Genomic DNA, 24,379 nt, shown 5'->3' with positions numbered 1-24,379 from the left:
ACCTGTCCAACCTTTCCTCATAGAACAACCCCTTCATTCCAGGAATCAGTCGAGTGAACCTGTTCTGTACTGCTTCCACTGCAGTTATATCCTTTCGTAAATAAGGGGATCAAAACTGTACACAGTGTTCCTTGTATGGTCTCACCAATTCTATGTATAACTGTAGCAAAACCTCCCTACTTCTATAATCCAGTCCCGTTGCATTCTATTTGCCTTCCTCCTCACTTGCACAAACATTTTGAGATTCATGTACCAAGGCACCCAGATCACTCTGTGCCAAACAGCTCTGCAATCACTCTCTGTTTCGACTTTTTCCTCGGGTGGATGTAGCTGTTACAAGGGGGCATAACTATAAGGTTCATGGTGGAAGATATAGGCGGGATGTCAGAAGTAGGTTCTTTACTCAGAGAGTGGTTGGGGCATGGAACGCGCTCCCCGCTATGATCATGGAGTCGGACACTTCCAGAACTTTCAAACGGTTATTGGATAGGCATATGGAGTGCACTAGAATGATTGGGAGTAGGTTGATTTGATCTTAGTTTCAGACTAGTTCGGCACAACATCGTGGGCCGAAGGGCCTGTACTGTGCTGTACAGTTCAATGTTCAGTTCTATACTACTTTTCTATGCTTTCTGCCAAAGTAGACAAGTGAAATGAAATGAAAAATCTTTTATTGTCACAAGTAGGCTTCAAATGAAGTTACTGTGAAAAGCCCCTAGTCGCACATTCCAGCACCTGTTCGGGGAGGCTGGTACAGGAATTGAACCGTGCTGCTGGCCTGCCTTGGTTGCTTTCAAAGCCAGCGATTTAGCCCTGTGCTAAACAAGCCTCTTTTTCACATTTTCCCACATTATGTTCTATCTGCCAAATGTTTGCCCACTCACTTAAGCTATTTCAGACTCCATGGACTCGATTGAACTAAATGAGAACAAAATCCCATAGCGAGCGCATGCAGCCGCGTATTTCCCAGCGCAACGTGACTTGCATTGTATGAGGCGCCTCAGTGTGGCCAATGCCACACATAGCGTCGGGTACTTTGGGAATCTGCAGATTACAGCGAGATTAGCTGTCTTGCTCTAATGTGCAGATTTGCCTAAAAGTGATCCCGACTACAATAGGTGGGATTTACATCACAATGTCTCGCAAAATCGAATTGGATCTCGCGAAGCGTTGAGAACCAGGTATACACCAGGAGTGGGGTCTCCCGGCTTTTATCGGCCAAGCTGCGTCGTGGCGAGCTGCTTTTCAGGCGCAGTGTGGTCGTTGGATTGTGTCCCTTATATCCTTTTCATAACTTATTCTCCGACCTATCTTTGTGTCATCAGCAAATTTAGCAACCACCATTTGGTCCTGTTATCCAAGTAATTTATGTAGATTATAAGCATTTGAGGATGCAGCAATAAACCGGTGGCACGCCACTAGTTACATCTGGCTAACCTGTTAATGACCCATTTATCCCTACTCTCTGTTTCCTGTTAGCTAACCAACATCTATCCATGCTAATATGTTGCCCCTTACACCATAAGCTCTTATTCTATGCAGCAACCCTTGATGTGGCACCTTATCAAATGACTTTTGAAAATCCAAATACACATCTATAGATTCTCCTTTATCTCGCTTGCTTGTTACTTCTTCAAAGAGCTCAGAAAATAATTGAAAGGCTAATGACATGCTGGTCTTTATGTCTAGGAAACTAGAATACAGGGGGTGGAAGTCATGTTTCAGCTTTAAAAGCCAGAGTTGCACGACATCTGGAGTACTAGAACATAGAACTGTACAGCACAGTGCAGGCCCTTCGGCCCACGATGTTGTGCCGAACTGTGAGCAATTCTGCATGCATCTTGGGAAGGATCTATTTCCCTTGGAGGAAATGCAGCACAGATTTACGACAATGATATCTGGACTCCAAGGTTTGACTAAAGGAGAATAGTATACCTATTTGAGGTCTGTGTTATGAACGAACTTATCGTTCTAGTCCAAGCTCTAAACTATTATCTCTGGTTTAGCACAGAGCTAAATCGTTGGCTTTGAAAGCAGACCAAGGCAGGCCAGCAGCACGGTTCAATTCCCGTACCAGCCTCCCCGAACAGGCGCCAGAATGTGGTGACTAGGGGCTTTTCACAGTAACTTCATTTGAAGCCTACTTGTGACAATAAGCGATTTTCATTCACCATTAGTAAATGCGGTGAATAGTTGAGGCACCAACACTTATTCTTGGAGGACACCACAAGTGCCAATTTATTGATCATTTGATGAGGTCATAATAAGCTTTGATGAGGGAAGTATGGTTGATGTAATGGATATGGACTTCCAAAAAATGTTTGATAAAGGGCCACACAATGGATCTGTCGGCAGTATTTAAGCCTGTGGAATGTAATGGGCCATGCCAGCGTGGATATGAAATTGGCTGCAAGGCAGCAAACAGAAAGTAGTGATGAATGCTTATTTATTTTTTTTATCAAACAATTTTATTGATGAATGGTTATTTCTTAGACCGGAGGAGAGTATACAATGTGGTTCCCCAGATGTCAGTACTGGGATCATTGCTTTTCATGATATATATTAATGACTTGGACTTGTGTACAGGGCGCAATTTCAAAATTTGCAGATGACCGAAAACTTAGAAGTGTAGTTAATAGTGAGGAGGATGGTGATGGACATCAATAGGCCAGAGATAAGCTATTGAAATGGCAGACCCGTGGCAGATGAAATGAAACGCACAGAAATGCAAAGTGATACATTTTGATAGGAAGGTCCAGGACAGACAAGATACGCTAAGGCTACAATTCTAAAGAGGTGCATGAACAGAATGATCTGAGTGGGTACATATGCTCAAAGCATTGTATGTAGCCAAACAACTTGAGAAAACAGTTTTAAAAAAAGCATATTGGATCCTGGACTTTAAAAATAGAATTGTAAACACAATGACAAACCTTGATAATAAATAAGAGGTTTTGCCACATCCGCAATACTGTCTTAAGTCCTGGGCACCACAGGAAGAATGTGAAGACTTGGGAAATAGTGCATAAAAATTCACTGGAATAGTTCCAAGGATGAGGGACTTAAGTTACATGGTTAGATTGGAGAAGCTGATTTATTCTCCTCTGAGCGGATAGATTTGAGATTAGATTTGAGAGAAATGCTGAAAATAGTGAGCGCTGTAGACAGGGTGAACTGGTGCAAGGGTCAAGAGCAAAAGGATATAGATTTAAGATGATAGGCAAAGGAACCGAAGGCGAAATGAGGAAATGCTTTTTTAAACACAGCAAATGGTTATGACCTGGAATGCACTGCCTGAAGGGTGGGGGAGGCAGGAACAGTCGTGGTTTTTGAAAGGGAATGAAATACGTACTCAAAGGGAAATAATTGCAGGGCCACAAGGAAAGAGCAGGGGAATGGGAATTAAATTGGTCTTGCAAAAAGCTAGTATGGAATTGATGAGCTGAACATTTGCAGCACTGGAGGCCATTCTATAATTTTTGGTACCTGCCCAGTGTTTCTATCCTGTGTCGCTTGCCGTTCAACTAATTTCCCAATCAAGTCAATGATTTGCTTTCAATTCCATGAATTTCAACTTTCACTAACAGTGTCTTAGAAGGGACTTTCTAAAGCCCTTATAACTACTGTCCATCGACACTTCCCTGCCCACAACTTTAGCCATCTCTTCAAAACATTTAATCAGGTTCATCAATCATGATGAACCATTTACAAATCCATGCAGTTTTCTCCCATCAGCTGAAAATGCTTACGTGGCTCAGCCACCCTATTTTTATTTATAGAACCTTGTAATCTATTGACAATAGATGTTAGGGCAACTGGACTATAATTCCCCAATTACCCCCTCTCATTTTAAATGAATGACATGAACAATTTTCCAACCTAAAGGAAAAGTCTCGGAGTCAAAAGAACTTTGAATGATTATACATAGAACATCTACATTGTTCTTACCTACTTCCGTGAAAGCTCTGGATGAAAACAGTCTTATGTAGAATATAGAACGTACAGTGTGAAGGAGGCCATTGGACCCATCGAGTCTGCACCAACCCACGTAAGCCCTCACTTCCACCCTATCCCCGTAACCTAATAACCCCTCCAATCATTTTGGTCACTAATGGCAATTTATCATGGCCAATCCACCTAACCTACACGTCTTTGGACTATGGGAGGAAACCGGAGCACCCGGAGGAAACCCACGCACACACTGGGAGAACATGCAGACTCCGCACAGACAGTGACCCAGCGGGGAATCGAACTTGGGACCCTGGCACTGTGAAGCCACAGTACTATCCACTTGTGCTACCGTGCTTGCCATGGGTACTTGCCACCTTTTAGCGCCATTATTTTCTTTATAACTATTATTTTACCTCCATTCGATATTAGTTTCATTGGTATGATGGCATGCTGACCTCTTCCTGTGAATACTGGCAAAAAGTAATTCATAGAATCCCTACAGTGCAGAAGCAGGCCATTCGGCCCATTGAGTCTACACCGGCCCTTGGAAAGAGTACCCTACTTAAGCCCATGCCTCCACCCTATCCATGTAACCTAGTAACGCCACCTAGCCTTTTGGACACTAGGGGGCAATTTAGCATGCCCAATGCACCTAACTTCCACATCTTTGGACTGTGGGAGGAAACCGGAGCACCCAGAGGAAACCCACACAAACTCCACACAGGCAGTCGCCCAAAGCCAGAATTGAACCCGGGTCCCTGGAGCTGTGAGGCAGCAGTGCTAACCACTGTGCCACCGTTCCGCCCATGTGATGTCACTGTTCATTTTTTTCTTGAACCTCAGCTGCGCTGTTTGAACAGCTCCTGAGAAGGCTGTCCCTCGCACTGAGAAGGCTGTCCATCGCACTGAGAAGGCTGTCCCTCGCACTGAGAAGGCTGTACCTCGCACTGAGAAGGCTGTCCCTCGCACTGAGAAGGCTGTCCCTCGCAGGTCCGGTGCTCTCTCCTCCAAAGGTTGTCTTTATACCAGGTTATTTGGCATGTCTACAATTTGCCATTGGTGATAGAACATAGAACAGTACAGCACAGAACAGGTCCTTCGGCCCTCGATATTGTGCCGAGCATTGTCTGACTCCAAGATCAAGCTATCCCACTCCGTCATTCTGGTGTGCTCCATGTGCCTATCCAAAAACCGTTGGAAAGTTCCTAAAGTATCCGACCCCACTATCACAGCAGGCAGTCCATTCCACACCCTAACCACTCTCTGAGTAAAGAACCTACCTCGGACATCCCTTCTATATCTCCCACCCTGAATCTTATAGATATGCCTCCTTGTACATCCAGCCGAGGAAATAGTCTCTGAATGTCCACTCTGTCTATCCCCCTCATCATCTTATAAACCTCTATTAAGTCGCCTCTCATCCTCCTCCGCTCCAAAGAGAAAAGCCCTAGCTCCCTCAACCTTTCCTCATAAGACATATCCTGCAAACAAGGCAGCATCCTAGTAAATCTCCTTTGCACCCTTTCCAATGCTTCCACATCCTTCCTATAATGAGGTGACCAGAACTGCACACAATACATCCAAATGTGGTCTCACCAGGGTCATGTATAGTTGCAGCATAACCCCGCGGCTCTTAAACTCAAGCCCCCTGTTAGTAAACGCTAACACACTGTAAGCCTTCTTCACGGCTCTATCCACTTGAGTGGCAACCTTCAGAGATCTGTGGACATGAACCCCAAGATCTCTCTGTTCCTCCACATTCCTCAGAACCCTGCCGTTGACCCTGTGATCTGCATTCAAATTTTTTCTACCAAAATGAATCACCTCGCACTTATCAGGGTTGAACTCCATCTGCCATTTTTCGGCCCAGCTCTGCATCCTATCAATGTCTCTTTGCAGCCTACAACAGCCCTCCACCTCATCCACTACTCCACCAATCTTGGGGTCATCAGCAAATTTACTGACCCACCCTTCAGCCCCCTCCTCCAAGTCATTGATGAAAATCACAAATAGCAGAGGACCCAGCACTGATCCCTGTGGTACACCGCTGGTAACTGGTCTCCAGTCTGAAAATTTTCCATCCACTACCACCCTCTGTCTTCTATGAGATAGACAGTTACTTATCCAATTGGCCAAATTTCCCTCTATCCCACACCTCCTTACTTTCTCCATAAGCCGACCTTATCAAACACCTTACTAAAATCCATGTATACGACATCAACTGCTCTACCTTCATCTAGACACTTCATTACCTCCTCAAAGAATTCAATCAAATTTGTGAGGCAAGACTTACCCTTCACAAATCCGTGTTGACTATCCCGGATTAAACTGCATCTTTCCAAATGGTCATAAATCCTATCCTTCAGGACCTTTTCCATTAATTTACCGACCACCGAAGTAAGACTGACTGGCCCACAATTACCAGGGTCATTCCTATTCCCTTTCTTGAACAGAGGAGCAACATTTGCCACTCTCCAGTCCTCTGGCACAATCCCCGTGGACAGTGAGGACCCAAAGATCAAAGGCTCTGCAATCTTATCCCTTGCCTCCCAAAGAATCCATGGATATATCCTATCTGGCCCAGGGGACTTGTCATCTGAGATACCCTCAATTACGACTCAGGAGAGAAGATTGGTAATTCAAAGGCTTTAATTACCAGAGAACCAGACAGCTGTCGAGAAGTGTGCTCACAGCACGCTGCCCACTGAACGTAACCTTACACACAATTCCCTGGGGGCAGAGCCGGAGGCGGAGTCCCCCAGGGTTCCAAACAGTTATACAGTTATCATTCATCACATCGACCCTCAGATTTTTCAAAATTGCTAATACATCCTTCCTCAGAACATCAACCTCCTCCAGCCTATCCGCCTGTATCACACTCTCATCCTCAAAAACATGGCCCCTCTCCTTGGTGAACACCGAAGAAAAGTATTCATTCAACGCCTCTCCTATTTCTTCTGACTCCATGCACAGGTTCCCACTATTATCCCTGACCGGCCCTACCCTCACCCTGGTCATTCTTTTATTTCTCACATAAGAGTAAAAAGCTTTAGGGTTTTCCTTAATCCGACCCGCCAAGGACTTCTCATGCCCCCTCCTAGCTCTCCTCAGCCCTTTTTTTTAGCTCATTCCTTGCTACCCTGTAACCCTCAAGCGACCCAACTAAACCTTGTTTTCTCATCCTTGCATACTCTTCCTTTTTCCTCTTGACAAGACATTCAACCTCTTTTGTGAACCATGGTTCCCTCACATGGCCATTTCCTCCCTGCCTGACAGGGACATACCTATCAAGGACACGCAGTATTTGTTCCTTGAACAAGCTCCACTTTTCATTTGTGCCTTTCCCTGACAGTTTCTGTTGCCATATTATGCTCCCTCATTCTTGCCTAATAGCATCATAATTACCCCTCCCCCAATTATAAACTGTGCCCTGCCATATGGCCCTATCCCTCTCCATTGCAATAGTGAAAGATACCGAATTGTGGTCACTATCTCCAAAGTGCTCTCCCACAAACAAATCTAACACTTGGCCCGGTTCATTACCCAGTACCAAATCCAATGTGCCCCCCCATCTTGTCGGCCTATCCACATATTGTGTCAGGAAACCCTCCTGCACACACTGTACAAAAACTGCCCCATCCGAACTGTTCGACCTATAGAGGTTCCAATCAATATTTGGAAAGCTAAAGTCACCCATGACAACTACCCTGAGACCTCTGCACCTATCCATAATCTGTTTTGCAATTTCTTCTTCCACATCTCTATTACTATTTGGAGGCCTATAGAAAAGTCCTAACAATGTGACCGCTCCTTTCCTATTTCTAACTTCGGCCCATATTACCTCAGTAGGCAGATCCTCTTCGAACTGCCTTTTTGCAGCTGTTAAACTATCCTTGATTAACAATGCCACTCCTCCACCTCTTTTATCACCTTCCCTACTCTTAATGAAACATCTATACCCCGGAACTTCCAACAACCATTCCTGTCTCTGTTCTAATGATGTCTCCATAATGGCCACAACATCGTAGTCCCAAGTACCAATCCACGCTCCAAGTTCACCTACCTTATTCCGGATGCTCCTTGCATTGAGTTAGACACACTTCAACTCACCTTTCTGTCTACCAGTACACTCCTGCGACCTTGATACCCTCCTCAGTACCTCACTACTCTCAACACTGGCTTTTGGACTACAGCTCGTTTTCCCATTCCCCTGACAAATTAGTTTAAACCCCATATCAACATAAGCTTTGAAAGGGAGAAGAGCAAAATAGCTGCTCAGAATTTAGATTTACGTAAGGCTGACTTCAATGTGTTAAGACAGAGACTAATCATAGCCAATGAGGTGATATCACCATTATTAGTTTTCAGTGGGCTCACATTGTCCTGACTTACCTCTTTTTCCACCAATAAAGTTTTTAAAAATGTGCTTATTTTGATATCCCTTGCCAGTTTTTTTTCCAATCTCCAATTTTGTACTTCTTCCCTTTGTTTTGTCACCTTTTGCTGTTCCTTGTATCTATCCCCTCACCAGAATCAATTTGCTTTTTCTTTTAGTTTTATATTTGAATGATGGCACAATGGTTAGCACCGCTGCCTTTCAGCACCAGGGACCCAAGTTCAATTGTGGCCTTGGGTGACTGTGTGGAGTATGCACTTTCTACCTGTGTCTGTCTGGGATTCTTCCACGTACTCCAATTTCCTCCCAAAGTCCAAAGATGTGCAGGTTAGGTTAATTGGCCACGCTAAATTGCTGCTTAGTGTCCAAAGGTGTGCAGGTTAAGTAGGGCTACGGGGATGGGGCAGGGAAGTGGGCCTGGGGAGGGTGCTCTTTCGAAGGGTTGGTGCACTCAATGAGCCGAATAGCCTCCTGCGCTGGAGGGCTTCTATGATTTTATTCTTTATTGTCTCTTTATTCACTTGTGCCTTATTTGACAAATAGAGTTCATGCCTTTAGGGGGGTAAAATAGTCCTATATCAGAAATTCATTTTTAAACACCACTCATTGAGTTTCTGGTATTTTAGTCATGAACAGATTAGCCTCGTTGACTATGATTAGTCTTTGTCTTAACACATTGAAGTCAGCCTTATGTAAATCTAAATTCTGAGCAGCAATTTTGCACTTCTCCCTTTCAAAGCTTATGTTGAACTTGGTCGTATTGCGATCACTATTAAATAAATGTTCACATGATGTTAGGCTGTTCACTAAATCTGCCTCATTACTCATGTAATATAATCTGGCATGCCTCCTTCGTACTTCTATGATGTACTTTTACAGAAAACTACGCTGGCTACACTCAAGAAATTCACCATCTGTCTAACATGTGCTACTGTTTACCCCAATCTATATGGAGGTTAAAATCCCCATTCAAACAAGAATGCTTTTGCTATATGCTTATAAACTTTCTACATTTTTGCAGTCTTGTGATAGCTACGACTAGGGAGCCTGTGCATACCTCCCACTACAGTGTTAAATCCTTTTTGATTATTTCTACCCATAAAGTCTCTGCTGCCTGCTTTCCTCTCATCATATCCCCTCATTTCATTGATTTCATGCTTAAATATTAAGACTACACCCCATCCTTGATTATTTTCCCTGTGTTTCCAGTAGACCATCTAACCTCGTACATTTAGTTCTCTGTCTTGGCCATCTTCCAGCCATGTCTCTGGCATGACTCTCTTGCGTTACGACCAAGTGAGAAGGGGTGAACTTGCGCCCTTCTAAACAACCCCCTCGGTTGGACATAACCTTTTTTCATGAGGATGTAGCATTTTTAAGTGCATAAGTTCAGAAGATATAGGAACAGAATTAGGCCATGCTGCCTATCGGGTCTGCTCTACCATTCTATCATGGCTGATATATTCCTCATCTGTTACTTACAATGTTACACGCCAAGAGCTGGATTGCGAAATCAGCCAAATCATCTCCTGCCTAGAACACATGACCTAGGAACAGGAGTAGGCAATTTAGTCTCCCGAGCCTAAACAGCTTCAATGTGATCATGGCTGATCCCATCCTGGCCTCAACTCCACTGCCCTGCCCGTTCGCCATAACCCTTCAACCCATTACTAATTAAAAATCTGTCTACCTCCTCCTTAAATTTACTCACTGTCGCAGCATCCACCGCACTCTGGGGTAGTGAATTTACCCTTTGGGAGAAGTAGTTTTTCCTCAAATCTGTTTTAAATTTGCTACCTCTATTCTAAGATTATGACCTCTCGTTTTAGAATGCCCCACAAGAGGAAGCAACAGCTCCATGTCTACTTTATCCATTTAGCATCTTGTATACCTCAATTGGATCTCCCCTCATTCTTCTAGACTCTAGAGAGTGTATGCCTAAACTGTTCAAGCTCTTCTCATATGAAAACCCCCCCATCGCTGGAATCAATCTAGTGAACCTCCTCTGAACTGCCTCCAATGCCGCTACATCTGTCCTCAAATAAGGGGACCAAAACTGTGCACAATTCTCCAGCTGCAGACTTAGCAATGCATTGTATAGTTGCAGCAACACTTTCTTACCTTCATACTCTAATCCTTTTGCTATAAATGTCAACATTCTATCTGCTCTCCTTATTACCTGCTGCACCTGGATGCTCATTTTCTGTGCACGAGGACACCCAGATCCCTCTGCATCGGAGCGCCCCGAAGTCTCTCCCCATTAGATAATAAGTTGCCTTTCCATTTTTTCGACCAAAATGCATGACTCACACTTATCCAAGTTAAACTTCACATTATGGCCCACTGTCCTAATCTATCTATATCCATTTGTAAGGTTTTTATTTCCTCATTGCAACTTACTGTCCAACCTATTTCCAAATCAAAATGCGTTTAACTATTTAAACTGCAAGTAGCAAGCAGCCAATCAACAAGGGTTTCTTGAACATAGAACAGTACAGCACAGAACAGGCCCTTCGGCCCTTGATGTTGTGCCGAGCTTTGTCCGAAACCAAGATCAAGCTATCCCACTCCCTGTCATTCTGGTGTGCTCCATGTGCCTATCCAATAACCGCTTGTAAGTTCCTGAAGTGTCCGACTCCACTATCACAGCAGGCAGTCCATTCCACACCCTAACCACTCTCTTCGTAAGTCAAAGAAGGACAAAATGTATTAACCATTTAACCCGAGAAAAATAATATAAACAGGACATCAAGCATTCAACCCTCATGCAGCCATTTGGGCCCACACGCATATCACGCAGGTATCAGGAATAAGGGGAATTACAGTCCAATAAGGTAAAGGACTATACGGTTACGTGTTCTTTGATTGTCCTTGTGGTATAGATTTTAATCTCTGAGTAGCTAGTTTCTTGGATGCAGTCAGATGTAGAAGATGTTGCAAGTATTACAAGACCGCTGTTTGTTGGTAGGTTATTGGTAGAGTTGGCTTCTCAAACCAGGAGACACACTTTTTCCAAAGGAGAGGGTGAGTGAGCAGCCTTCGGCCTATTTTCTCTGCTGAAGACTTTTTTGACATTGCCTGTGTCACTTGCAATCATTCTGCAGTGGCTGAGCAGCCATGCCTTGAAATATCTCACCCATTATGTATTTCCAAGAGGTTTTGGATGTGTCTATCTGTGGCCCAGACAGTGTTTCAATATCCAGTCCTTTGCATTTTAACATCTGCTCCTTACTTATGAGTTTCGCTGGACATCTGGATCATAGGAACCATGGGCTGGATTCTCCATAGCCCGACACTGAACTCGTGATCGGCGATCGGGCGGAGAAAGGATTCCGACGGAAGAATTGGAGCCTGCGCCGGTCCGCCATGCTCCACCCTCTCCAAACCGGCATCATCATGACGCGCACCGCGCGCCATTCAATGCCATTGCCGCATCATCGGACGGCCCACCCACGATGCTTTGCCCCCAATGGGCAGGGCTACAGAGTGCACATCGGGAACCCGTGTCGTTGGACAAAGTCCAGCACCACCATACTCGTCCGGGATCCATGCCGCTGGCCGGGGTGGGGGGGCTTCTGTCAGGGCTGGGGGGACTGGTCGGGGATGGCTAGGGTGTGGGCTGTGGGGTCACGGCTGGTGGGTTAGGGTTCGAGCACACCCGGCGCCATGTTTTTGAACCCCCCATGCGCGCCCTGGGACCCAGCCATTCTCCGGCCTTTTCGGCGCGGTCCGTGGGGCTTTCACGTGGTGAAGGTGCTAGCCCCTCACCGGTGCCAGAATGGCTGAGGGGTGCACGCCTATTTTCCTGTTGTTAACCTCCTGCGGATTCTCCATTCACACCGGCACTTAGCCTCAGAAACGGAGAATTGAGCCCCATTTCTCCTCCTCACACTTGCCTGGGTGGTTTGTTTGGTTCGCACCTTCACTTTGGAATGTGGCCTTGCATTTTATGCATTCTGTTCTGTCTCAGTTCAAATTGCAAAAGCAGTCATTGAAAGGTGAAAAATCATATTTTCAAAAATAAACGGGCATAACCTTGTGACACGTCATACCCTCCAAGTTGATTTTGCCCCTGAATTAATTCATTTATTACCTGAAATTATTTGTTTCTGTGTACAGAATACTTATTTGGGCCGCAAACCCGAACACATAATTCTGCTCCAATGTTTTACTCCCATCTTTCTTATTTCTCTCTTCTATTTGGATTGCTTTGCTATTATTTAGTTTTCCTTTACTGTTGGTACTGAAAGACCAATTTCTGATCAGTACTCTATTCTCATTTGTTTTCAAATTATATTATACTGCTATTTCCACCTGAGCCTTTCCACCACCCCCCATTTGCTAGATTAAAATTCCTGCGACCGCCCTTTTTGTTCTCTGACCCTGGGAATTGGATAATTATCTACAATAGTTTTTTTTTTCAGGCTTTTGGGAAAGGGCAAGGGAGTTGAACTAGATGAGTTCTCTTGCAGGTAACCCGCACAAACATGATGGGCCAAAAAACCTCCTGTTCTGTAACCATTCTATGATTATATATGGTCCCAGCCAGAATGAGTTGGAACTTGCCCTAAAGGTGCAGTTCATTCCTGAACGAGAACCGGTGAGAGTGTCCGATGATCTGGAGTTCCACTTTTCTACCTTGTTGCTTCAGCTGCTGTATGTTCACCCACTAATCTTTTTATCCCTACACCAATTTACTTGTGGATTGGGCCTTAATTCAGAGATTCTAACCCCTGAAATCCTGTTCTTTAATTTAGCTCCTTGTTTCCGTTGCTCTCCAAACCCTCCAATTAGGAGGAGATAGTGGCATAGCGGTGATGTCAGTGGACTCGAATTGTAGAGGCCCAGGCTAATACTTCTGAGGACATGGGTTCAAATCCCACCATGGCAACTGGTAGAATTTGAATTCAATTAATGAAACTAGTACTGAATGCTAGTCTCACTAATGGTAACCATGAAACTATGATCGATTGTCGTCAAACACTCACCCTTCTGGTTCATTAAATATCCTTTTGAGGAAGAACGCTGCTGTCCTTACCTTTGTCAGGCCTGCATGTGGATTGTGGGAGGAAACCGGAGCATCCGGCGGAAACCCACACAGACACGGGGAGAAAGTACAAACTCCACACCGACAGTCACCCGAGGCCTGAATTGAACACGAGTACCTGGAGCTGTGAGGTAGCGGTGCTAACCACTGTGCCACCATGCCGCCCCCATTGGCTGGGTTATTATTGGCTGGGTGAATATCATGCTTTCTTCAAAATGTTCAGAATGATTTATGATATCCACCTGAAGAGACAGATGAGGACTTTGATCTTAAAATCCCTGAGGATACCCTTCATCTCATCATTGTGTGGCATTACGATCATGTTAAATGGAATAGATTTAGAAGAGATCTAGCTGCTCAAAACTGGACAACCATGAGGTGCTGTGAGCCGTTATATGCCACAAAATTGTGTTCAAAACCACAATCTGTAACCTCATGTCCCAGCATATTCCCCCTCTACTGCCATCATCAACATGGGAGATGAACAGTACTTCAATGACAAGTGAAGGAGGGCATGCCAGGAGTAACACCAGGCATGTCTAAAAATGAAGTCTCAACCTGGTGAAGCTACAACACAGGACTACATGTATGCCAAACAGCAGCAGAAACATGGATAGACAGAGTTAAGTGATCCCACGATAAACAGATCAGACCAAAGCTCGACACTCTTACCACATCCAATCGTGAATGGTAGTGGACCATTAAGCAATTCACTGGAAGAAGAGGTTCCAGCAATGTTCCCAACCTCAATGATGGGGGAGACTAGCACGTCAGTGCAAAATACAAGGCTTAAACATTGGCGACCAGCTTCAGTAAGAAGTGCCAAGTGGATAACCCGCCTCAGCCGCCTCCCGAATTCCTCAGCATCATTGTTGCTAGGCTTCAGCTAATTCAATTCATATCAAGAAACGGCTGAAGGCACTGCATACTTCTGAGGCCATGAGCCCTGCCAACATTCCACCAGTAATACTGAAGATTGTACTCCAGAACAAATCATGCCACAAGCCAAGCTGTTTCAGTACAGCTGCAACATTGGCATTTACCTGACATTATACACACCCGTGGGGGGGATTTCAATTAAATTAATAAATCTGGAATCTAAAGTTAATCTCGGTGATAGTGGCCACGAAAACTATGATTAACTGTTGTGCAAGCCCATCTTGTTCACAAACGTCCATTAGGGAGGAAATCTGCCATCTTTACCCAGTCTGACCTACATGTGATTCCAGACAGATAACAATACCGTTATCTCTTTAACTGTCTTCTGAAATGTCCAAGCAAGCCACTCAGTTCAAAGGCAATTAGGGATGGACAACAAATGCTGGCCTTGCCAGAGATGCCCAGGCCACATGAAAGAACAAAGGAAAAAAGAAATTAGATGCCAAGCCACATAAAGTAATACGAGGACATATGGCCAAACGTTTGTTCAAAGAGATAGACCTTAAAGAGCATTTGCAAGGAACAGAGACGTGTGTTGGGAGTGGATTGGAGAATGTAAGCCTGAGACAGATAAATGAATGAAACTGCGGATACTCAAGAAGTCAGAATTAGAAGAACACAGCTATATCAATGGGTTGTGGAGCTGGAGGAGATTTAAAAGATGGAAAGAGGCAAGACCACGGAAAGATTTGAAATAAAAGCATGAAAGTTTAAAAATCAATGCTTTGCTTGACCCGGTGCCAGTGTAGATCAGCAAGCACAGAGACAACAGGCGATCAAAGAGGTTCAGAGACCAGACAATAAATTCCAGATGAGGAGACATTTACTGCAGAGTTCGCAGGACAAAAACTGCAAAAGTTATACTTAACAAACAAAGACAATTGATTTCCTAGTTCAAATTGTTCTTGCTTCCCACCACGCTAGAAGCACATTTAGCTCCCTTCTCTCTCTGTAGCTTCTTTAAATGCAGGCAACAAATCTCTTTGAATGATTTATTTTATCCTCTGCAGGCAGGGACTCTCCTGTTTTCTGATGCTGCCATCATGCTTTGATCTTATTTCATTTGACAATTGTCACGATCTCATGGTCATAACATGAACAGCATTTGGTTAACAGCTAAACTGTCCATTGTTAACTTTTACCTTTATAACCATTTTCTGAACTTCATAATTGGTGTTCTCATTTAGTTATAGCTCGAAAGTCCATTGACCTGTACATTTCAAAGCATATCCTTCAATCATAACTGGTAACTGCTATAGCCCACATGGGTCTTATGGGGTAGGAATGATCCCACTACGTTTGTGTGATGAATCCTTTTTAATTTGAGATTGGCTCTTTGACCGATATCATGTTTCTGCACATCGATCTGACTAACTGAAAACCTAAGTGCTCAGAAGAAAAAAAAAGATAAATGTATGTTTTAACCAAAGGAACGATTTTATTTGTTGTTATAATTTTAACTTACTTTTATACACTTGAAGAATATGAGCTCCCCGACAAGGAGGCAGGGGAACCTTAACAAGGTTCATGTGTGACCCCCAACTAGAGAAGGCCCGGTAGTGAACTATTGGAACTGTTCATAATAGTTATCGTGTTAAATTAAATAAGTTTTGTTTTTCTCTAAAACTCAGGGTGGACTCTACATTGCCCCTTACAAAAGTAACGTAGTTCAGACACCTGCCCTTACTTCCCTTTTCCTCTTCGCACTACCAGTTCAAACCATTCCTGTTGCAGTGTTATCTTTATCAAGTCACACAGGCTTTATTCCTTAGACAAATATATATTTAGAGTTAACCCCTCATCTACCTGGAGTTCATTCAAAATACACACCAAAATAATTCATAATACAAAAGGTGTAAAAATTATAAAAGATACAAGAATCATAAAAGGGTTCATATTTCCTTCAGTGAAATGGGACTGGCTGTGATTGAAGACATGGGCAGCAGAGTTTTGGGTGACCTCAGATTTACGGAGGTAGATTGTGGGAGGGCAGCGAAGAATGTGTCGGAATAATTAGGTCTAGTGGTAACAAAGGCACGAATGATGGTTTCAGCATCATGTGACTTGAGGGAGGGGTGAAATTGGGCCATGTCACGGAGGCAGAAATAAGCAGTCTTTGTGACAGCACCAATATGTGATCAGAGGTTCGTCTTGCAGTCAAATATGACACCAATGTTGCAAACAGTCAGGTTTAATCTCAGATAGTTGCCAGGAAGATGGATGAAGGTAGCTAGGGAGCAAAGTTCAGAGCAGGGTGCAAAGATGATGGTTTGAGGCTTCCCAATATTCAATTGGAGGAAATTTATGCTTATCCAGTACTCAATGTCAGATAAGCATTTTACTTGTTTAGTAACAGTGAAGGTGAGGTAGAGCTGGGTGATGTCGGCATTTATGTGAAACTATAACACTGTATTTGTTTTGTTTTGGTGAAATCATGTTTAATTATGCCTTTAGAATGAATAAGAAATCAAAACGAAGAATGAAAATTTGCCAAATTTCCCAGGCTAATTCCTAATCAGGGCTTTTTATTGATAATTTGTGGTGCAATGTTTATTATTGTCTCGAAAAATGATCCAGTAGTTATTTCAGATTGCTTGAGAGTTAATTTTATTTAATTCAAATGTATTTTGTCAGAGCTTCAGAACCCCTCTTTAACCACTATGATTGATGTTGTGCATCTTCTATATCAGCAGTATCTATAAAATAACTGGTATTCATTATTTCTCCCACAACTTATAATAAAAATATGTTCCCAGTTTTTCTTAGCATCCAGCCTTCCTTCCCCATCCTCAGTTTTTGACCACCATTTTGAGAATCTCCATAGTACCAGTGAAAAATAAAATTCCTGGCCTCCTTAGGCCAATACTGATCACATTCTTTGTTAGGTAAATAACTTGAGCTAGATTTTGGCTCTGTGGCTTTGTATAATAGTTGGCAAAATCAGTGTTGGGTACTGTACAAAATTGTACCATACAAAAGTAGCTATGTAGTTTTTGAACTTTGTTTTGTCTTTATATACAGTAAGGTCAAACATCTTAGCTCCATGAATCATTCCAGTAATATGCTCAAATGCAAGAGAGGAGATGGCCCATGAATTTCTTTCTTCACACAAGGAGATTTTCAAGATGGTGGCCACATACATCTGCAGTGGTGAGAGACTTCTGCCCTTGTCATCTTTTTTGAATTATGGAAATAATTTTTTTAAATCTCATTAAATATGTATTAGAATTTTATTTTCCATTAATCAGCTGTAGATTAAAGTTCAGTAATCTTACAATGATTATATAATGTGTTCATCTGATGGAGCATCATGGCTATTGGCACCTGCCTTGATGCCTGTTCCCTAGAGAGAGAGGGAGGGAAGAAAGATTTAAAAATGCACTGCCACAAATTTTAGTATATATGTTATGCAATTAAATGGACAGGAAGGAATGATTACAAATGATATGGTATAATCCTTAGATTTGGGTGTCATAAATCACGTAAACTTTAGTTTCATTTTGTCATCATTTGATTAGGCTGTAATCATTCCCACTTACACATCTTGTTCATTTTTTCTCTCCCACATATATATTTCCTCATTTGATAGTTCTCCATTGAGTGTTCAACCATGAGCATCCATTTAATTTGCAACATCTTGGTGTCTAACAAAATACTGGGTAATGCTGATGAGCCCTTATATAATACTTGAATAAATTCAATTTTTTTTTTAATAGATTGTAAATTTACGTTTGCTAGAGATTAGGTAGAAAGGATACTGCCAGCCCCTTCAAAAAAAAATTAATTGAGGGGGCGGCACGGTGGCGCAGTGGTTAGCACTGCTGCCTCATGGAGCCGTGGATCCAGTTTCGATTCCAGCCCCAAGTCACTGTCCGTGTGGAGTTTACACCTTCTCCCCGTGTCTGCATGGGTCTCATCCGCATAATCCAAAAAAAGTTGTGCAAGATAGGTAAATTGGCCACGTGAAATTGTCCCGTAATTAGGAAAAGAAGAATTGGATACTCTAAATGTATTTATTTTTAAAAATTGGACATTAAATATTTTTTTTAATGTTGAAGTGAATGCCAACAATATTGTATCATGGGGATCACATGAAATGAATCTTGTCATCGCGATAAACAATATCTCACCAGTGTAGAATAGATTCTGAATATAGATTATCCTAGTGATCACCTAAAAATGTTATTATTTGGAGAACCTGCAATGGTATCATAATTAATTATCTCCTACAATATGCAACATGCTTCTAGAGCACATGGACATTCAGCATCAGTGCAGGCACATAAGCTGACAAAAAGAGACTAAAGCTAAAATTACATATATAATCATATGATAATTCGATGCATTGTTAATCAATACTAAAAAAAATTATCTAATCCCATCATTCAGATGTTTAACCATCTGCTTGACCCTGGTTCCTGCAATTTGATAAATTATCCTCCTCAATTTGTACAGATATCTTTTATTCACTCTGAAGTATATCGGTTCTTATAGTTATAGTTTTGGTTCAAAATATTTATTTAAATATTTTTGTTACCACCAGACAACAGCAGACCAACAAAGTTCTGCATTAATTTCAGAACTTTAATGGCAAGAAAATACCATCAATGTTGTTTTTAATGCTTATTTATTTTGAGGGCAGCAGTGTCATTTTCTTTTCCACTGTTTTAATTTGGGGCATTTGGATTTTAACTCAAAGTAGCATGTTATCTCTCTGCACAGGTCATCAGCTAACCTTTCTGAAACTGAAAAAAACAAGTATTTTCTGTTCAAAACTAGGTAACATCAATGGGAAGGGAATGACAGAGCGCATTCACAGTATCAACCTCCACAACTTCAGCAACTCTGTGCTCGAGACACTAAATGAGCAACGAAACCGGGGGCATTTCTGCGATGTGACCGTCAGAATCCATGGGAGCATGCTCAGAGCTCACCGCTGTGTATTGGCCGCTGGCAGCCCCTTCTTCCAAGACAAGCTGCTTTTGGGCTACAGTGACATTGAGATTCCATCTGTAGTCTCAGTGCAATCTGTTCAGAAGTTGATTGACTTCATGTACAGTGGAGTGCTCCGGGTGTCCCAAAGTGAAGCCTTACAAATTCTCACAGCAGCCAGCATACTGCAGATCAAAACAGTTATTGATGAATGCACCCGCATTGTCTCACAAACGGTGGGGAGCAGTGGTTACTCGACAACAAGGGACTCGAACCAAGTAACACCACGAGGAACACCAGAATCTGGTTCATCGGGGCAGAGTAGTGATACTGAATCTGGCTATGTGCAAGCCCACTCCCAGCATAATGTTGAAAGAATTTATTCCTCCCTTTATGCCTGCTCTGGAATGCCTGTACAAAATGGCACAGGAGAGAGATCCCACTACGGTGCACCAGTGGTCAGCCATCACAGCACACAGCTGGTTATGCAGAGAGAAGAGAATCTAAATGATCCAGCATGGATAACAAGAATACAAGAACGGACACAGCAAATGGAGAGATATCTTTCCACCCCAGAAACCACACACTGCCGCAAGCAACCGCGGCCAGTTCGTATCCAGACCATGACGGGCAATGTTCACATCAAGCAGGAGGCTGAAGATGACTATGACTACGATTACTTTGGGCAGCAGAAAAGAAACACTTCAGAGCAAAATGAATCCGAAGAGTGCAATGAGGATACTGACCAAGCTGAAGGTACTGAGAGTGAGCCGAAAGGGGAAAGCTTTGACTCTGGTGTTAGCTCATCCAATGGGACTGAAACAGATACAATAGACCAACAGTTTATTGCTGGCATGAGCAGAGGGGGACAATCAGATGTAAAACCAGCTGAACAGAATGAGATTCCCGCTGAAGACAGCCAGCAGCCCGACAGCATGAATCCTTCTTCCCCAGATAGGGCTTACGAAACTGAAATGGACACCACAGGGCCTCAAAGCAGTGATGGAAACATTGCAAGTGAAAAAGAATTGCAGCAATCTGCAATAAACTCTGTGATTTCAGTGACGCAAAACACTCAGCCACTGGCAACTACCCAGCTTTATCTGCGGCAAACAGACACCCTTGCCACAAATTTGAGAATGCCACTGACCTTAACCAGCACTACTCCAGTCATTGGCACTGCTGGGAGTACGTACATACCAACACTTTTCACCACTCAGAGCACTGCCAGTGGCAAACTGTTTCAGTTCACCTTGCCACAACCACTGACAAGCCAACAGACACAATTTATAACAGTTCCTCAACCCAATATTACAAATTTTACTACACATTTGCACCCCCAACAATCTCAGTCAACAATCCAGGGTACAAGTGGACAAACTGAAAAGAAACCCTATGAATGCACTCTTTGTAATAAAAGCTTCACCGCAAAACAAAACTATGTGAAACACATGTTTGTCCATACAGGTAAGTGAATAAATATTGTACCAATATTTCATCATGTTGTAATATCTAAATATTTTTATGATGTTGCAGATTATAATACTAAAATTACATTATGTCATTCATAGTTTCTAGAATATGAATAAGCATGTTTGCTTGATTAAATAATTATTTTAGTCATTCGTAATATGGAAACTTCAGATGTTTTAGTTGCGCACAATCCAGATAACTAAAATGTACTTTTAATTATATTTCAACATGATAAGCGTAAAATTGTCCACCTGAAAATATTTCAGTTCTTCATTTATCATTGGCATACTTTAGAAAAGAACCATGCTCATCGGAGAAGAATTACGAGAGGTATTCTTGAAAGAGTTTTGGACTGTCAAAAGTCTTATGAGAATACTATCGCCTCTCTCACTGCTTAGTTATCCGCAAACTAGTATGGAATTTTCTTTCCTTTCCTCTCAACAATGGGAAACATTCTTTCAGGAGCGTTTGCTTTCAGTTTTGGTCACAGCCAACTCCAACTTGTGAAATTACAGCATTATCTCCATCTTGCTTCGCAATCAAAGGACATCTGTTAGTTCGTATCTCCTTGTTCAAAACGTTTCACTTCTGTTGAAATTGTTTTGAAAAGGCACTGCTAAATTTCTCAGCCTGTTACAAAATATTTTTTCTCAGGAACAAATCCGTTTCCATGAAACTCAATTTCAAACCGCGCGAATTTGCTCCATTTTCTTTACATAGCCGTTTGAAAAGTACGAAAGAGCTTGCAAATGAGACATCTCAGTGAGCTGATTATGCAATGCAAGTCCCAAGGGAAGCACACACACACATCACTGATTATGAAGAGATTTGAACAACGAAGGATGAAGTCGCAGAAACATAACAAAAATCATTTAAAGTGCATTAGCTAAATAACGTTCTCTATTATCTCAAATAGGCAAAGTTGAAAGCATCAGGTTGTTCTGGAAATAGAGACCCAGTGTACAAACACAAGGAAATTATACAAAATCTATTTTAAAAAAACAGTAGTTTGACCCCAGCCGAAATATTGTGTCCAATTCTGGGCACCACACTTTAGAAAGGACTGAAGGCGTTGGAGAAGGTAAAGAAGAAATTTATTAGAATGTTTCCAGTGGTGAAGAATTACTGTTGTATAGATAAACTGGAAGAGCCAAATTTGCTCTCCTAATAGCAGAGAGGTTGAAAAGGAGATTAGATAGAGGTGTCCAAAATGATGAAGGGTTCAGATAGAGTAACATAGGGCACCCTATTTTCCCAGCGCCAAAATAATGGGCGGGATTCTCCCCGTCGCACCAGAAAAACCACGGGATTCTCCATATCGCAAGCTGGCCAATGGGCATTCCCATTGTGGGGCAGCCCCACACCGTTGGAAAATCCCCGGGCTGCTGGCTCAACGGAGAATCCCAACAGATGAGAATCCAGCCCTGTATCTTTGCATATACTCAGCATATAAGTCCACACACTCACACTCTCTTCCACCCACCCCCTACTCCCCAATTCCAGCCACAAAGAGCTATACTTGCATTAGTAGCCAGCCTCAATGTTTCACCCAACAAATGCATGCTTTACTTGACCGTGTAACTGGGCACAGTGGATCAAGCTGGCTATATGGACTGTGTTGCGAATATGCACAGGGGTCGAAGACCAGGAGCGCGATTTAATGGGGGGAAAAGAGTTCTGTTTTGGCCATGTTTAGCGGGGTGTTTCCCAATGCTTGCAGCGCCGAGAACGATCCTTCTATTTAACAGGAATCTGTTTCTTTTGCGGGCCTCTGCAAAGAACCCCCGCCGAGGCTGCACTTAGACCCATTTCCTGCACTCTTAAGTTCAGCTCACCGGTGCAGGAAAAGATCGGAGTGCCATTTTTAAATGGTGCCTCAATCTCTTGCCCTCCCACCACAGTCCCTGGACCCCCCCACCCTCCACCCATGTCCTAAATAACCAATTTAGGGGCCCTCGAACCCTCCGGACCGCACCTCATAAGGGCAGGGCATCCACGGGTCTGATCCTTGTGTTATGGGTCAGGGTTTAGAGAACGCCAAAGTATATCATGGAGTTCACCTGACCCACAACTTTTAATAGATTTTGGCTATGGGGAGCGTAAGGACCCACTTTACAGATGTGGTGCAACAGAGATCTAAAGTATTTTTAAAACAAAGCAATGTTTATTCTATGAATCCAGTTAACATTTTATAAACCCACAGTAAACATCTTATCAACTACAAACACTGATATTCCCCCCCCCCCCAAAAGATACAGTACTCTTATAGGTAACCCTTAGTAACTTTCCTAACAACATCCATAAGCCAAAACACTTTTTAACAAAGACAGTAGGTTTGAATTCTCTGCAGAGAACAATGATCACTTTTAAATCATCAAATGATCTAAATACCTTGTTTAACATACAGAGAGAGACCAGTATACATCGGCTTGGTTTGAATGCAGCTCTCCAACTGAAAGTGAAACTAAAACACAGCCAAAAAGAGCTTCCAGCTCAAAATGAAAGTAAAAAGCAGAATCACATTTCAGCTCCACCCACACAATGACATCACAGCAGCCATTTATAAAACACACTTTTCTTAAAGGGACTCTCACATGACACTTGGCACAGCAAACATGCCACCTTGGCACTGCCAGCCTGGCATGCTGGCAGTAACCATGCCGGCCTAGTATTGTCTGGCTGGCACCCAGGTGGCAGTGCCATGGTGCCCAGGTGGCATTGGGGGTGCCAAGCTAGCCCCCTGCCTAAAGTCCAACCACCCGGTGGTCCCCGATTGCCTGGGGGACCCCCCAAATGCCGTTACGACTAGTCCACATTTGTGGAGACCAGTGCTAAGCGGGGTCCGCTTGAGATCTCCAAGGCAAGGCCGTTCTATCCCGCGCTTGGGTAATTCTGGCGCAGAGAGAGGCCCCTCGTGAGATTTACTGGCCTTGTCATGTCCCAAGTTGGGTGTGGCGAGGCAATTAGATCGCGCACACGCTCTCTCTCCATCACATGCCGGTAACAGTTAAAAATGGTGACCAGTCTTACACACACCAGAGAAATCTCCCCAAAAATGGGAGGCCAGGCTTCAAAGGCTGACCTATGCACCTACATTCATGGTAAAAAGAAACTCTCCAATGACTAAAAGATCAATAACCAGATGGTATCGATTTAATGTGTTTGGCAAACAAACCGGGAGATATGAGGAAATTATTTTTTACCTGGTCTCAAAATGTTCTCCCAACACTGCTCATGATTCAATAAAGGCCTTTAGATCTCTCTCTCTCTCTTTCACTCCCTTGAGTTTGTCTTTGTGTATATACATATATCACAAACACAGTAGAACACTATAAGTCAGAAGATAGATGATCTCTATTTTCCTGCTTTTCAGTTGACAGTTTTTCTCTTTCCTCTCTCCTTTCCTATAATTTCTGCTCTCACTCTTTTTTACTGCTTCAGTTTCTTCCATCTTTTGGTGTTCTCCCTCTCTCACATACACATGGACACACATTTTATCTGTGCCTTCCTCTTTACCCCTTTATCTTATACTTGGGCAGGATTCTCCAGTCTGCCAGCCGAGTGTTTCTCGGATTCGCACCGTTCACTGACAACGGGATTCTATCTTCCAGCCGCTTGTCAATGGGATTTCCCATTGTAAC

At 43.0% G+C, this 24,379-nt stretch overlaps 1 protein-coding gene across 9 annotated transcripts in view; it reads left to right on the top strand.

The window, feature by feature from the left end:
• LOC119969045 (zinc finger and BTB domain-containing protein 20-like) overlaps positions 1-24,379 on the top strand; it is a 430,652-nt gene that overhangs the window by 384,118 nt on the left and 22,155 nt on the right. For 7 of the 9 annotated variants that reach the window (XR_005461285.1, XM_038802209.1, XM_038802210.1 and 4 more), the window contains 2 exons: positions 17,355-17,483; positions 19,113-20,732. Coding sequence is in view for 8 of the 9 variants with exons in the window: in XM_038802209.1 (XP_038658137.1) it covers positions 17,417-17,483; positions 19,113-20,732 (1,687 nt within the window). In the remaining variant the exon portion in view is untranslated. The remainder of the gene's footprint in view (positions 1-17,354; positions 17,484-19,112; positions 20,733-24,379) is intronic. The other 2 variants (XM_038802213.1, XM_038802214.1) reach the window with 1 other exon arrangement.

The sequence above is a fragment of the Scyliorhinus canicula genome, chromosome 7, assembly GCF_902713615.1.
Source record: "Scyliorhinus canicula chromosome 7, sScyCan1.1, whole genome shotgun sequence".
Classification (NCBI taxonomy): Eukaryota; Metazoa; Chordata; class Chondrichthyes; order Carcharhiniformes; family Scyliorhinidae; genus Scyliorhinus; species Scyliorhinus canicula.
This window is presented reverse-complemented; position numbering and strand designations above follow the sequence as displayed.